The sequence below is a fragment of the Rhinoraja longicauda genome, chromosome 3, assembly GCF_053455715.1.
Source record: "Rhinoraja longicauda isolate Sanriku21f chromosome 3, sRhiLon1.1, whole genome shotgun sequence".
NCBI lineage: Eukaryota > Metazoa > Chordata > Chondrichthyes > Rajiformes > Arhynchobatidae > Rhinoraja > Rhinoraja longicauda.
Window position 1 is genome coordinate 31,740,143 of NC_135955.1, and position 15,033 is coordinate 31,755,175.

General features: G+C 41.1%; 1 protein-coding gene across 14 annotated transcripts in view; it reads left to right on the forward strand.

Moving 5' to 3' along the window:
* The window catches only part of LOC144591618 (nuclear factor 1 B-type-like), a 241,588-nt gene that overhangs the window by 130,869 nt on the left and 95,686 nt on the right, over positions 1 to 15,033 (forward strand). For 8 of the 14 annotated variants that reach the window (XM_078395692.1, XM_078395678.1, XM_078395730.1 and 5 more), the window contains one exon: positions 11,755 to 11,817. The exons of the other annotated variants lie outside the window; for them this stretch is intronic. In XM_078395692.1, coding sequence (XP_078251818.1) covers positions 11,755 to 11,817 — 63 coding nt within the window. The remainder of the gene's footprint in view (positions 1 to 11,754; positions 11,818 to 15,033) is intronic. 14 annotated transcript variants of the gene reach the window in all.

The window sequence follows — 15,033 nt, forward strand, 5'->3', positions numbered from 1 at the left end:
TCTTTTCCGTTGCGCCACCCTTGTTGATCAACAGGAATAAAGTTCAGCGGGTGTTTGTGCCGATTTCCTGTTGCTGTTTAAATCTAAAGGGCCTGTCCCACTTAGGCGATTTTAAGGCGACTGCTGGCGACTAGGCTGTCGCCGACAGTTCACCGAGGTGTCGCGGGCATGATCGTGAGGAGTCTTCAAAGAATCGTAGCGGATCTCAGTGCATCGCTGAGAAATTAACCGGATTGAAATTTCTCGGTGACAGCTGGCTTGTTGCCAGATATCGTTGCTTATTGCGGGCGCTGTGGCATGCTGTCCCCCAGGTTTTCTAGGTTGGCGCAGATGCATTTAGAAGCACGTAATATTAAATTAAGTAATGTCATTTGAAGATACCATAAAATACTTGTGTTTAACCAATTTATTTACCGTCAGGACATTTGACAGGTAGATTGGAGGCGACAGTTTGACAGTCAGGTAAAAGCGTGGGAATTTCGCGATATTTATGGCCATCAGCGATTATATTTAAAGTAGGCTCCCAACCCAGATATGCAACCCAGAAACCAGATATGCATCTCCTGTACATTTTCATAGAATGCTCACACTCGCACAAAAATCCATTTAACCATGCTTAAAATTAAATTTCTTAATACCGCTATTAGTAAACTGGAAGTCAATCCAGTTTATGCCTTGTTACCGTGAAGCTTGGTTTTCAAGTAACCCGGGCAAGATGTTATATTTCAAAACTCTCAAGTAATTACAGACTTGTCAGTGATTTCAGCGAAAATTAGGATGCGGAGAAGCATTGATAAGCGTGGGAATTTTACGATGTTTCTGAAGACGGTGTAATCTCTTGGCCAGGTGCTAGTTTCACAAAAAAAGTAACTTGTATCGACCTGACTCGGCATTGTCGTGGTCATTGTCGTAGGGTAAAAGAAAATGTTGGCGATCTGCTATGACTTTGATAGTCGCCGGCAGTCACCTAAAAAAATCACCTAAGTGGGACAGGCCCTTAAGTGTGACTGCTTCACATGCTGACTGCAGTTCCATTTTGTTATCTGCTGCAGTTATTTGTGAGTCTGCTTATCCAAAGGATTGCAGTTCTCCCAACCAGGTTATTATCTCCAGAGATGTTTGCTTAAACATTTTCACTGCGGTCCCAAAAAAATGTGTTGCTTATTTATCAAAAACATTTTTTTGGCCCTTGACCCACTTATGTTTACCAAGATGTTCTATCTGGCATTGCAGAACTGTGTTTAAATGTGGAAGGAAATAAAAAACATTTAGATGATGTTTCCACATATATACTTTATTCATGCTGTCATGCATCATTAAAAAAGTACACACAAGTATTTTGAGCTTCCAAATCTATTTATGTGAACACAAAAAGTAGTGAGAAACGAAAATTGTATTTAATTCTAAACTTGCAACATAAAATTGAAATTGATTCAGCTCAACTGCGAGTGGATTTGCACACACTCGGATTCACGAAATGAATAGGCGATTTAATGAAAAAATGTATTTATATTTTTGAGAACTTTTGTAAGGATTTGAGTGTGTTCTGCCGGGCAAAACAGCAGATGCTTTTGTTGTCATGTTGTAACACTCACAAGCTTGTAATCCGATCCTTGAATTTTTGGGTGTGGAAGTACAAGTGAACATTATAAACTGGATTAAATTTTAATTAAATGTCAACTGACTGTGATTAATGCCATATACTTCTATCATTCTAGTTTTCTTGTCAATGCAGACCCCATTTTTTAATGTTCAAATTATCCGCAAATATGTGTTGAAGTATTTCCTCTCTCTTTCCAGCTTTGACATGCTGCATATATGAAAGAAAGTTTAAGTGTTTTTCCATGTTTTTTAACCAAGAATAATTCTTGATGAAAGATATTAAAATTAATTATTCCAGTACTCCTTCACTCTCCAATGATTTTGATAGATCCATTTGCACTTAATCATCCTCTTTAACTCACCTTTGCATGGCATTCAGTGAGGAAGACATGGCTGATTCATTTTCTGCTCTCCAGTTACACCTCGCTAATTTCTCAACTTGCTAAGTGATTTTTTTCCAGCTTCCAAATAAAAACAATCTTTGGATCATTTTTTATTCATCTGTTCACAGAGTTGATGTGATGTCTTCTAATTTCCCCAATCTGTTCTCCCCAGATCCCTGCTTAAAATATCGAAAGGTGTGCTACCACAGGAACTGTGATTCATGTATTTAAGGATTTAAAAAATTGCAATTCTCTCTCTATCACTTTACACAGAGCAAAGAATAGTGCAGCCAACAATGTCCACACCGAACATGTTGCCGTATTACACTAAACTCTTTTGCTTCCAAGTGATCCATATCCCTCTCTTCCTTGCCGATCCACATGCCTATCCAAAAGCAACTTAATGCCATTACTTTTCCAGAACCAGAGGTCACAATTTAAGAATAAGGGGTAGGCCATTTAGGACTGAGATGAGGAAAAAACTTCTTCACCCAGAGAGTTGTGAATCTGTGGAATTCTCTGCCACAAAAGGCAGTGGAGGCCAATTCACTGGATGTTTTCAAGAGCGAGCTAGATTTAGCTCTTAGAGGGCTAAAGGAATCAAGGGATATGGGGAAAAAGCAGGAATGGAGTACTGATTTTAGATGATCAGCCATGATCGTATTGAGTGGCAGTGCTGGCTCGAAGTGCCGAATAGCATAATCCTGCACCTATTTTTCCATGTTTTCTGTTTATCTGCCTCCAACACCATCCTTGGTGGAGCATTCCAGGTAACTCTCCATCCTGCTCCCTGTCTAAAAACCTTGCCTCGCACATCTCATTGAAACTTTGTCCCTATCACCTTAAAGCTATGCCCTCTCGTCTTTGACATTTCCACTGGTGAAAAGGTTCTGGCTGTCTATCCTATCTATGCCGCTCATAATTTTTCCAAACTTCTATCAGGTGTCCACTCAGCGTTCTAAAAGCATCTATTCAGGAAATGTTTCAAATTGACAAATGCTGTCTTTTTTGAAAAAAATTATGTTTGATCCATCTATTTATCTTTAACTTTGAAATGGCAACAGTTATGTAAGTATTCCCTGTGAAGGATGTAGTCAGCATAAATGGGCGTTCAGGTGTGTGACTGTAGCTGGTGAAGGATGGCACTGACTGCACACGTAGCAATCACCAAGCAACCCCCTCTCCACTCCTCCCTAATGACCCAGGAGTATTCATCAAGCAGAAGGCCTTCCAGTGTGTCAGGATGCAGCTGCCGTGCAGTTGCGCACAAGATTCCCGAGCTGATGCCACGATGCTTTTATCTTTCCGCAATCTACCCTCCTTCTTCCCTTAACACCACAAAGCAACAGGCAATAACCACTTACAATGGGGCTGATGACACCCATGAGGACCCAACTAATGAGAAGCCAAGAGCAATGCAGTGAAAGCCAGATGTGGCGCTAAGCAAGCCATGGGCAGAATGCAGTTAGGTGGCAGTTTAGAGGTGGAGGGGCCTTCAGTGGCACAAGCCTGGGTCACCATGAATGGTCACAATGTACTGCATAAAGTGCTGGAGTAACTCAGCGGGTCAGGCAGCATCCCTGGAGAACATGGATAGGTGACAATTTGGGTTGAGATCCTTCTTCAGTCAGACCCAAAATGTCACCTATCCATCTTCCCCAATGATGCTGTCCGACCTGCTGAGTAACTCCAGCACTTTGTGTCATTTTGTAAATAAGTGTCTATAGTTACTTGTTTCTACAATGTACTGTGCCCTGCACAATTATGCACAGCAGTTGGCTTTGAACATGTCAGAGAAACAAGATGTGGAGCTAAACAGTTCTGAGAAGGTGGAATATAATGCAGCTAAACAACGACAGTTGCACCCATTTCTGCCCTGAACTGCCTCATAATTCCAAGGTCTAGCAGTCCAACCTTTTGATAACCCAATGCAAAGCTCACATTTCCCTTACACCAATGCTACTACCTACAAAGCAGTGCCCCATTGCTCTGCTTCAGATGATGTCTCACCATTCATCACACATAAAATTGCCACTTGCATGGCAACAACCAGAAGTTGATAATCCAGGCAGGGAAAGAATTTATGAATGTCCCAAAACCATTACAGAAACTGAACCAACCTAACACTGTGTTTCACAGCCATGTGCAGACCCTGGTGCTGCCATAAACCATGACTGTTCATCTTCCAAACTTCTGGTGCAACTGCTGTGACCTCACCTGAGGATAATCAGGCTGCTTGGTCATCTGCCTGCTGAAATCCTTGTAACAGATCCTTTGAAGCCACGTTGGTCATTGAGACTCATGGCAGTGGACTGGGCATTTACTGAGAACAACATGAGCCACACCCCACTTCCAAGTCCCCTGTCTCATCGGCTAGTCACACTTCTCCCTAGTCAATCCCCCCGGAGAACACGTTGCTACTGATCAATGGTGCACTGAATGGTCAAAAATTGGGTTTATTTCATTTCATTTTGAGTTGCATGAATAGGGTGCAGCTCGTGGGGAACACCAGCCATGCAGGTAGCTGTTCTTTTTATGGAGACGAACCTGTTACAGCAACATCATGCCACTGGCGCTCATAAGAGAGACTTTAGAGACACAGCGTGGAAACAGACCCATCGGCCCACCAAGTCTGCACAGATCGGGAATCACCTCATACAATAATACTGTCTCAATGAGAACACCACTAGTGACAATTTACAATTTACAGGAACCAATTACCTTACAAACCTGGACGTTATTTGAAATGTGGGAGGAAACCGGAGCACCCAGAGAAAACCCACGCAATCACAGGGAGAACGTACAAACTCCATACAGACAGCAACTGTAGTCAGGATTGAACCCGGGTCTCTGGCGCTGTAAGGCAGCAACTCTACCGCTGCACCACCGTACAGACCTTCCAATCTGTTGGCAAAAATGGCCTGTCGGGCTTATAATGGCTGCAGCTATCACTGCATTGGCTGTGCATACTGCACTTCCTTCTTATTCTCCTTCTCAGCACCTGAAAAGACTCATTACCTGCTCCTTTTCTTTGCCGCTGCTCATGTGTTTACTTGTCTGCCTCACATGGTGTCACTTTTTTACATCCAGATATTTCCTGGGTGCATGAGCCAACTCCCAAGGCAGTTGTAGACATTAATTTATGTCCCATTGTTCTTTTGTCTGTTAACTGAATTAAATTCCAGTCGTTCTTTCAAAGGACTTATCGTTTGGTGTTGGCAACTCAGTCAGGTTTTATGGCGTGTCTTGCTCCGAGAAGCAAGCTTCAAAAATGGTCTCCTGGAACAGGTCTCTTGATATGTTGGGAAAAAGACTCAGTTTCCGACCCTTTAAGTTATTTATGTATCAGCTCTCTCTTTGGATCTTTAATGCCACCGATGCGACTGACCCCATAATATTCATGCCATTGATCTTCACTCTCTCCAGGTCACGATCCTCCAAATGCAAACCATTGGCTCACCAAGGTTACTCTTCCAGAACCTTCCTTCTTTCTAGTGATTCCCAGGCTCCACCACCGCAGACTGCCAGCGTAGCTAAATTTGGACCTGACCCCTTTCTAATTCACAGTCCTGCCTCCGTCCTCTGATGTATTATTCCCCTGAATAGACCTGGTCCTAGACTCAACTCTTCTCTCTCGCCTGGCCTGTAATAGCAAATAACACCTCTTGTCTAAGGCCCTGGTTCTCAGCTGCCAGTGAATGTTCAGGCAGCAGGTTCACACCAGCTTGCGATCAAAGGCAACCATGAATTTCAAGCTGCTGGTTCTTCAGTGACCAATAAACTCAAGCATCTGGTTTGTGCCGATCACAACCTTAGGTGTGCAGCCTGAACAGATCTCTGCTCCCATCTCCCCAACTGCTCATGTTTCTTTAGTGCTTTAGTTTCTTATGAATCATTACTTTGAAAACTTAACTATCCGCCTCACATACCCCATGTCTCCCATCCACCATGTCTCCCATTCACCAGCACAGTGTGAGCTTTGTGGCTTCTATGACAGCATAACCTTGGGGAATCTGTCTCCTTCACAAGGTCACTGCCAGCAGCCTGCACCAGCTCTGGTGAGATGCTTAATTGTCACTGTGCTGGAGAATGAAAGATAGGAATTAGAACTCTCAAAGTGCGAACATCCTCTGTTCATTACATCCATGATCAATAATGCACTGAGTGATTTGCAGCCAAATCTGCTGACGGTTCAAAACTGGATGGGAAGACAAGTTGTGTACGTATAAAATTCTTAAAGGATTGAACAGGCTAGATGCAGGAAAAGTGTTCCCCATGTTGGGGGAGTCCAGAACCAGGGGTCACAGTTTAAGAATAAGGGGTAGGCCATTTGTGAATCTGTGGAATTCTCTGCCACAGAAGGCAGTGGAGGTCAATTCACTGGATGTTTTCAAGAGAGAGGTTTATCTCTGAGGGCTAAAGGAATCAAGGGATATGGGGAAAAACTGATTTTAGATGATCAGCCATGATCATATTGAATGGTGTTGGCTCGAAGGGCCAAATGGCCTACTCCTGCACATATTTTTCTATGTTTTCTATGTTTCCATGTGAAGGATGCACAGTATTTGTAAAGGGATAAAGAGATCTAATGAGGTGGGTAAAGATGTGTCAGGCTGAGTGTTATTTGGGGAAATGTGAAGTTATGCAGAATCATAGGAGGATTTGAATAGCAACATTTTGATAAGACTTGGTAAACACAAATTTACTTTTGGAAAACCATAGTGGTGCTGCTGATCTTACTGTTATTTGCTCAAACACTCTAAAACCACTGTCCTATCAATAGATTCTAGCATTTTCCCAATACTGACGATAGAACCAAAATCTGGAGTAACTCAGTGGTTCAGGCAGCATCTCGAGAAAAGGAATAGGTGATGTTTCACCTTGTGAAAAATGCCGCAGCATTGGAAAGAGGACCATGGATTTTGGGAGCTGCCACGGATACCCTTCAGGTTGAGGTCATGTCAATGCAAAACAAAATGCTTGTGCACGTGGAAGCCATTTCCAGAGATGGGAGCTCATTGTTCCCTATGTGAAAGTGGTGGCAGATCCATTTCCAAAGCTTGGGGTGCCCACCATGATGGAGCGACTGGTGTCTGGTATGATAAATCCTGTAGCCACATTTAGTCAAGACCTCAGTGTTGCAGCAGAACTCAAAACACTGGCACGTAGTCCAAGCACTCTGATATTTTTCCTCTTTCCACTTCCTGTTATACTTGTGTACAGTTTGATTGTCGTCATGTATGTATAAGTTGACTGGATTGCACTCAAACAAAAAATTTCACTATATCTTGGTGGACACCTCGCAACTTACAGGACTTGAAGGATCTGCTGCTAATGTTTTGGTGCCAGATACCACAGGACACCTGCAGGGGTCTTGTGGGGTCCATGCCTCGGCGGGTCGGCGCTGTTTTGGCGGCACATAGAGGACCAACAGCATATTAGGCAGGTGGTCATAATGTTTTGGCTTATCAGTGTATGTAGGCAATGAACTTTATGTATTTGGTTGGAAATGTTTATTTTTCGGTGTGGTTCATTTTGGCTATATGATGGTCAGTAACAGGTTTTACATTTTATAGTATGTCATCTTTGCTGGCAAGCCAGCATTCATTGCTCACCTGTTGTCGTCATCGTGGCTATTCCTCGAGGTCGAGGATGTTGGTCTACGTTCCGATGTCAGAACGAAGCCGCCTGTGCGTGTGTTTGTTTAACGTGTACTTGATGTTGCACTCCAAGAAGCACACGGTCCTTCACAAATCAATCAACTAATTCCAATGGCAAGGGAACGAAAACGATTGGAGCTGATAGATTTGTTGCTGTCTTCATCCGCCTTCACAGCCGTTGAGTTCATGATAACTTCGTCCGCCTGGTCCGCCGTTGAGGTCTTGTACGTTGGATCGTTCTTAGTCTGGACCCTCATCCTCGACCTTACCGCCATGGGAAGCTAGTGCATCCAACGGCATCGCTCTCGGACTTATGGGGGCACGTAAGCCTCTTCACCACAACAAGGTGAATGATCCAAAGAGGTGCTCATCTGTAGTTGCCCTTGAGAAGATAGTTTAGTAAGCTACCTTCTCGAGGTACGGGACTCCATTTGTTGTATGCTTTCCCACCAAGCCACCAGAGCGGGAGGAAGAGGATGAATGGAGGTTTGAGGCTGTAGGTACTGGAAACACACTTTAATTCAATCTGGCAGGCATCTTGACTACAGTATTTGCTCTGCATGCAGCAGGCAAGCACAGATCCTGAGAGTTACAGATCAACCTTTGAACACATTGATGAAATAAGAACTTCCTGATCAAGACATTTCTAATGTGTATATACAATAACTAGTAACTTTATGTTATTGTACTTGGATTGTTTGTGGAAGGATTTCAATGCTCAGTTAATGCCCTTTTTTAACTGTGGAGTTTTGATCAATCCTGCGTGCGTTTTTGCAATGGAGTTCAGTGTAATAGGACTCCAATGTGTCGAGTTACTACCAATCACTGCTAGACAATGTTTCCAGGATTGTGGTTACCTACTTTTTTTTCTGTCCAATTTTCTCCTTCCTTCACCCGAAGGCAAGAACTCACTTTGGGATATGGTTTCATGGCACTCATTGCCTTCTGGTATTTTATTGAAATAGCCACTATTACAGAGGAATGCATCAGGGAGTGGGAAGTCAAAAATATAATTTGATTTCTGAGGTGCAACGTGACGTTCTGAAAATATCTGCATTTTTGATAATTGGCCAGGTTGGTTTAATACAATACAATACAATACAATACAATATATCTTTAGTGTCATTGTACCCAGGGGTACAACGAGATTGGGAATGCGCCTCCCATACGATGCAATAATTTAAGTAATTTAGACAACAGCAACCCAACGAAACGAAACAATTGTAATAGTTTTAGACAGGGTAAAGTGCAAGTTGATCTATGCGTTGTGGCCATCCGGCTCAGCAGGACCGGTTCATAGCAGCTATGGCCCTGGGGATGAAGCTGTTCCTTTGTGAGGACATCAGTCTGAAGAAGGGTGTCGACCCGAAACGTCGCCCATTCCTTCTCTCCAGAGATGCTTCCTGCCCCGCTGAGTTACTCCAGCATTTTGTGTCTACTGTTGGTTTAATGTTATTTGACTATTGAGAGAGGGCATCACATTTGAGGCTAGATTTCATAACAGCTCATGTGTGGGCATGTATTCTTGCATGCACGCATGCATTCACATTCATGCAAGCACACACATGTGCACTTGTGTACACACTCATGTCATGTACACACCTGAATTCACAATTGAACAGAATGATATTTAAGTTGTACCACCATCCTTCAGTCACATCATCACAAAAGGGATCCACAGACCCTCTGGTTAAAAATAACTCATTACCGCACTCACTCACGCACTTGCTCACAACAAATGTTTTAGGTAATACGAAGCTGGCATTTCATTTCACCTGATCTCAGAGTTCCTGGATTGTTCGCCCTTAGACAATGACACGTATTCTGTATGGTATGACTAAAGTTGAAAAATAGGTTTCAATTCTCCAAAAAAAATCTTCTGGTTTGGCTGCTCTTCGCAGCTGGTCCAAACATCGGTGAATCAATTCGAGAAAAGGAATGGTTCCTTCATTAACTCTCTGTCTGCAATGTCGACCTAACCAAGAAGAGCCTAAACACTATACTCTTTGTGTACCGAGGAAGTTAGGTTAAACAATGAAGCGTTAAGCCCTTTGGCCCTTAGCTAGTAATTTTACAGTCTGCTTTTAATTATCTAGTGCAGCCAGCAATGTGTATCTGAGTATTTTTGAGTTTCAGGAGCTTTGACTGTACTTCAGAAAGGTTTTGATCCTGCACTTTTGCTACCAAGTTTAAAATGTGCAAGTGATTGGAACTGCATATAGAGATCATAAACCTCATTTACAAATAGCTATGAAGCAAGAGGAGCTGCCTCAAGAAGGCAGCATTGATTGTCAATGATCCCCACCATCTGGGCCTTGCCTTCTTCTCACTGCTACCATTGGGCAGGAGATAAAGAAGCTTGAAGGCCCATACTACCCAGTTTCAGGAACAGTTGTCTTCCTGCAACCATCAGGTTCTTGAATTAACCTGCACAGCCCTAATCCTACCTCAGCAATGGAACACTGCCGACCACCTCTTGCACTACCATGGATTTGTTTTGTATTTATGTTTTCAACTAACGTCTTGGCTTTATGCCCAGTATTTTCCTTTCCACTGTCTTGTTGAATTTATGTGTAATTGATTTTTTTTTTTTGTGTGCTCTCTGAGTTGTGATACCTATATTTCACCATATTGGTGCATCCAATAATAAAATCGACTTGACTTCGGGCATTCAACATTCTCCATGCATTTTTCCTTAAATACTTGCAGAAAAAAATATGATAGATAATAGGTCCATGATTTAAGTGTAGTGGCTGTTATGTTGGGTTTGTATTTTACTACCCATGGTATGTCTATGAACTGGTCTTCAGTTGAGAGTGGAAGATGGAAAGGTAGGACTGTTCTCCCTGGAACAGAGAAGGGTGAGATACCTTCCAATAAACGGTTTGGAAATGATGGAAGAGTTTGACCATTTAGATATAGAAAGTGGAATAGATTAAAAAGCAGAGGATGAGTAGATCATAAGTATGTCTACAGGTTCCCCTCTATCACCTCTCTCTATCACATCCTCAAAGAAGTCAAGCAAATTTATCAAATTTGATTTACCTTTCATAAATCTATGTTGACTAAGTTTGATTATATTCAGCTTTCCCAGATGATTTGTTATTTTCTCTTGTTCGGAAATTAATAACTGACCAATTTCCATTCGCAGCATTGAATATAAAAGTTCTATCACCCTCTGTAAGTGGAACTGATTCCAAGCTTCCCTCTTGAAAGACCTGGCTGCAATTTTACAACCATGCCTCAATCTCCTCAACCAGCAGTTGTCTCTCTCCATGTAACCCAGCTGTACCTTTGATATAATATTCTTTCTGAATTCCAGAAAATGTAACCCTAACTTGAGTAATTCCTTCCCATAATTTAACACTTGGATTCCAGGGATCATGGATGACTCCTTCACTCCATTCCACACTCCCCAAGGTCAATTCATCCTCTCTGTAAAAACATAAAGCCTACAACTGCACATAGTTTACTATCTTGAATCCCACACCTAATCCTCTCTTAGCCTGTGATTACTTTCTGAATTGCATTTTAGTTATCTATTTAAAAACACCGCAACGTCTGTTTGTGTTGAAATCGCTTCTAGTTTTTAACTATTTAGAAAATGTTCTATTTTATCCTGTTTAGATTCAGAATTGGTGACCTTGCACTGAAATCCATTTGCCACAATTTTGATCATTTGCTCACTCTATTAATGCTTCTTTGTCAATTTTTGCTTCTATCTACACTCTTACATTGCCATCTGTCTTGGTGTCATCAGTAAATTTGGATCCGTGACTTTCTATTGCATCATTTAAGTCATTTATAAATATTCTGAAAAGATGAAGAGACAATACTGACTTTCTCTGCCATGTCCTACCAAAGTGCATAAGATTTAATCAATTAATATCTTTAATAATACATCTCTCCCTCTTTTGTGAGAGATTTTGCTTTGGAATCCCATATAAAATAACATTATGAGATGATCCTATGAAAAAACATCCCATGACATGATTAATTTACACCTTCAAAACATTAAATCACATTTATCTGGCATGATTTATTCTTTGCAAGATCACACTGTCACTGATCCAACTGAAAACTTTTAAAGTGTTATGTTTCTCAAAAAGGAAATGAAAGGGAAGAATCAGGGAAAGAAAGAGCTGGCATGTTGAAAGGTCTTCTTCCTTGTGGTAGGTTTTTTATAATTCTATGCTTTCTGTGATGTGTGTGTACTGTGAAAGTGTTTTAGAGTTAGTTAAGCACTTTTGATGATTGGAATGTACTGAGAGAGGCAAAAGGTGCCTCAAAATCTCAAGAACAGCAGAGATAAATGATAAAATAAATAGACTTTGTGGGTGATTTTTGGCTGAGAAAACTCCTCAACTCCTTTGAATAGTGCCATGGATTTGTTTTATACATCCACCTGAGAAAGCAGTCAGAATTTCAGTAAGATCACATCCTGATCATATCTCCAACAGTGGAGGGCCCCCACAATGTCAGCCTGGCTGAAGTCTCTGTATTGCAGCTTAAACTCATTATCATCAGCCTTGAAAGTAAGTGTTTTTACTGTTTAAGCAAAGCTGGTCTGGTATAATTAAAATGTCAATGTGCACTCAAAACTCTGTTAAATTTTGAAGTGTATGATTAGTTACATTAATGGCTCATAGAGTCATGTTCTCTGAAGCAGGCCCTTTGGCTTAACTTTTCCATGCTGACCAAGAAGCTCCATTTAAGCTGCTTTCATTGGCCCATATCCCTCTGAACCTTTCCGAACCATGTACCTATCCAAATATCTCTCATCCTAAAGCTATGCCCTCTAGTTCATGATTCCCCTACCCTGGAAAAAAGACGCTGTGCTTTCACCCTATCAATTCCTCTCGTGATTTTATACACCTCCATAAGATCACCCTTCAGCCACCTGCATTCCACAGAATAGTCCTAGTCTACCCAACCTCTTCCTGCAGCCCAGGGCCTCAAGTCCTGGCAACAGCCTCTTAAATCTCTGCATCCTTTCTAGCTTAATGACATCTTTCTTATAGCAGGGGGACCAAAACGGAACATAATACTTCAAGTGCAGCCTCACCAACGTCTTGTCCAACTGTAACAACATCCCAACTGCGAAACTCAGTTCCCTGATTGCTGAAGACAGCGTGTCAAAAGCTTCTTCACCACCCTATCTATCTGCAAAAGCACTTTCAGGGATTATGTAGTTGTACTCCTAGATCTCTCTGCTCGACAACACTCCCCCTTACTTTGATTTTAGAGTCACTGTAAGCATTTGCAAATTGGGTGCTCTCTAGTGAATGTGAAAATTGAACCACTCATCATTCTTAAAATCCAAAACATCCATTGAACTCTTCCTTGCATGTTGGTTTGGAGATGATTATTAACATGTTAAATGGACAGATTGGTTTGGGTAATGCTCTCAAATTATATGTTTATTTAACACGTTTATGAATGTTCCTAAGTGTTGAACACCTGGAAAGCAATGCTGTTAAACTTAACGACATCATATAAACTCTGCATTTTTTTAATCAATCTCACAGAAAAATTGGTAGTGTCTGGTAATTTGCAAGTTGATCCACCTCTGTTATTAAATATACAGCCCTTAAATTGCCATTCTCTTCTGTTGTCAATTTTGCTGAGGTCATTGAAGGTGTGGATCAAAGGTCTTTGATACCTTGTCCAAGAGTGTATTCACCCAAGAGTGAATGTTGACAGGCTGCCCAAACAAACAGGCATCACAGTCAGTTCTGATCCCATCTTCCCCAATGCCATATGCACAGACTTTTCACCAAGGGAATCACATGTATAAACCATAACTGAGTTATTTAATTGGGGTATTAACTATTTTGGCACAGGAATCTTGAGATAAATTGCAGCAACCACATCACAATACCAACTAGAGCCTCAGTTGTCACAGGCTCAAAACCAGAAGACTTGTAGCTTATATTATACAACCATGCGATCTGCAAATGGGATCATAGTTTTCCTTCATGAAGTCTCTGAATGGTACAAGTGCATATAATTAATCAGCATTAAAGGGGGACTTTCAACTGACATCTAGATCCTATTTGATGCAATCATTGAATGAACTAAATTAATACAAAATATAATTGCGAAAGGAATTCATCATGAATAAACATTCAACAAAATAATACTATTGATCTCAAGAAGGGACACATCACCCATTCCTTCTCTCCAGAGATGCTGCTGGTCCCGCTGAGTTACTCCAGCTTTTTGTGTCTATCTTCGGTTTAAACCAACATCTGCAGTTCCTCCCTACACTATTAATAATAATGTCCACTTGCTGATAATACTAACAAGTCTAGTGCGAAATAATGAAAGGTGTAATCCTTAAAATTCAGGATATGGATATATTTTATCCAGTCATTTTTTTCTGGAACAGATCAAAATTATTGCTAATTAAATCAATTGTTGAACTGGTAATGTAAATTAAAGTATAAATATTTACATAAATGTATTCCATTCATTCTAATAAAATGTATGTATGCAAAGATGTAACATACAGAAAAGGGCATTGCTTTTGTTGTCAAAAACTTTATGTTGTACATGGAATTGGTAAAAGCCATATCTTTAGATTGCCTCTACATCTTTCTTGTTAATGGGGCAACCAGACCTGCAAGAGACCCTCATGTTGATTTAAAAAAAGGAGAGTGTGAACAAAAGTGAGTTTCAAATGCAAGTGTAGAATTATCTTCATAGCAGATTAAAGCACTCGACACTCAATTAAACTATTGCCGCAACTGTGCCAAAAATCGATTTTACTGCAGAATCATTACCACCAGGGTTCAAGTACAGAGGCAGGAATTGTCATGTCCTCCGTGCAAAAAATGGAGAGCAATTTAGATGTACAGAAAAGACAGGAAATATTACCTCAGGCAAGAAGCTTAGTGCATCATTCAAATGTTGAATTTGACAGTGAGGCCCAGGTTAAGTATGAATAACTGTGATGAGTGTGCCAACAGACATAAGAACAGGAAGACTATTCAGTCTTTCCAGCATTTTTGTGAATTTGTTTTTACTCAATTCTATTCAGTCCATCAACTTGGTTCACCTTAAATAAGATGATGGTATACCCATATTTTAGTCCATCTACTACCTTGGCTTCATATGCTTTTATTAACCTGTTTGGTATTATTAATCTTAATTGGTTTATGCTTATCAAACGAGGTGGCATCTTTGCTTAAGGTTAATATTACAGTGTTAGAACAAGGAGGATCAAATGCACACTTTATTTGGTTGGAGGTGCTTAACAATAAAAGATTTATGATGCTACCAGGTGTATTTTTAGCCACTCAAAGAGCAGGCAGAGGAGACTTGGAGAGAAACGACTGGGAGGTGAAAGTATAGAGTAATAAGAATGGGAGACTGTGACCACTCAA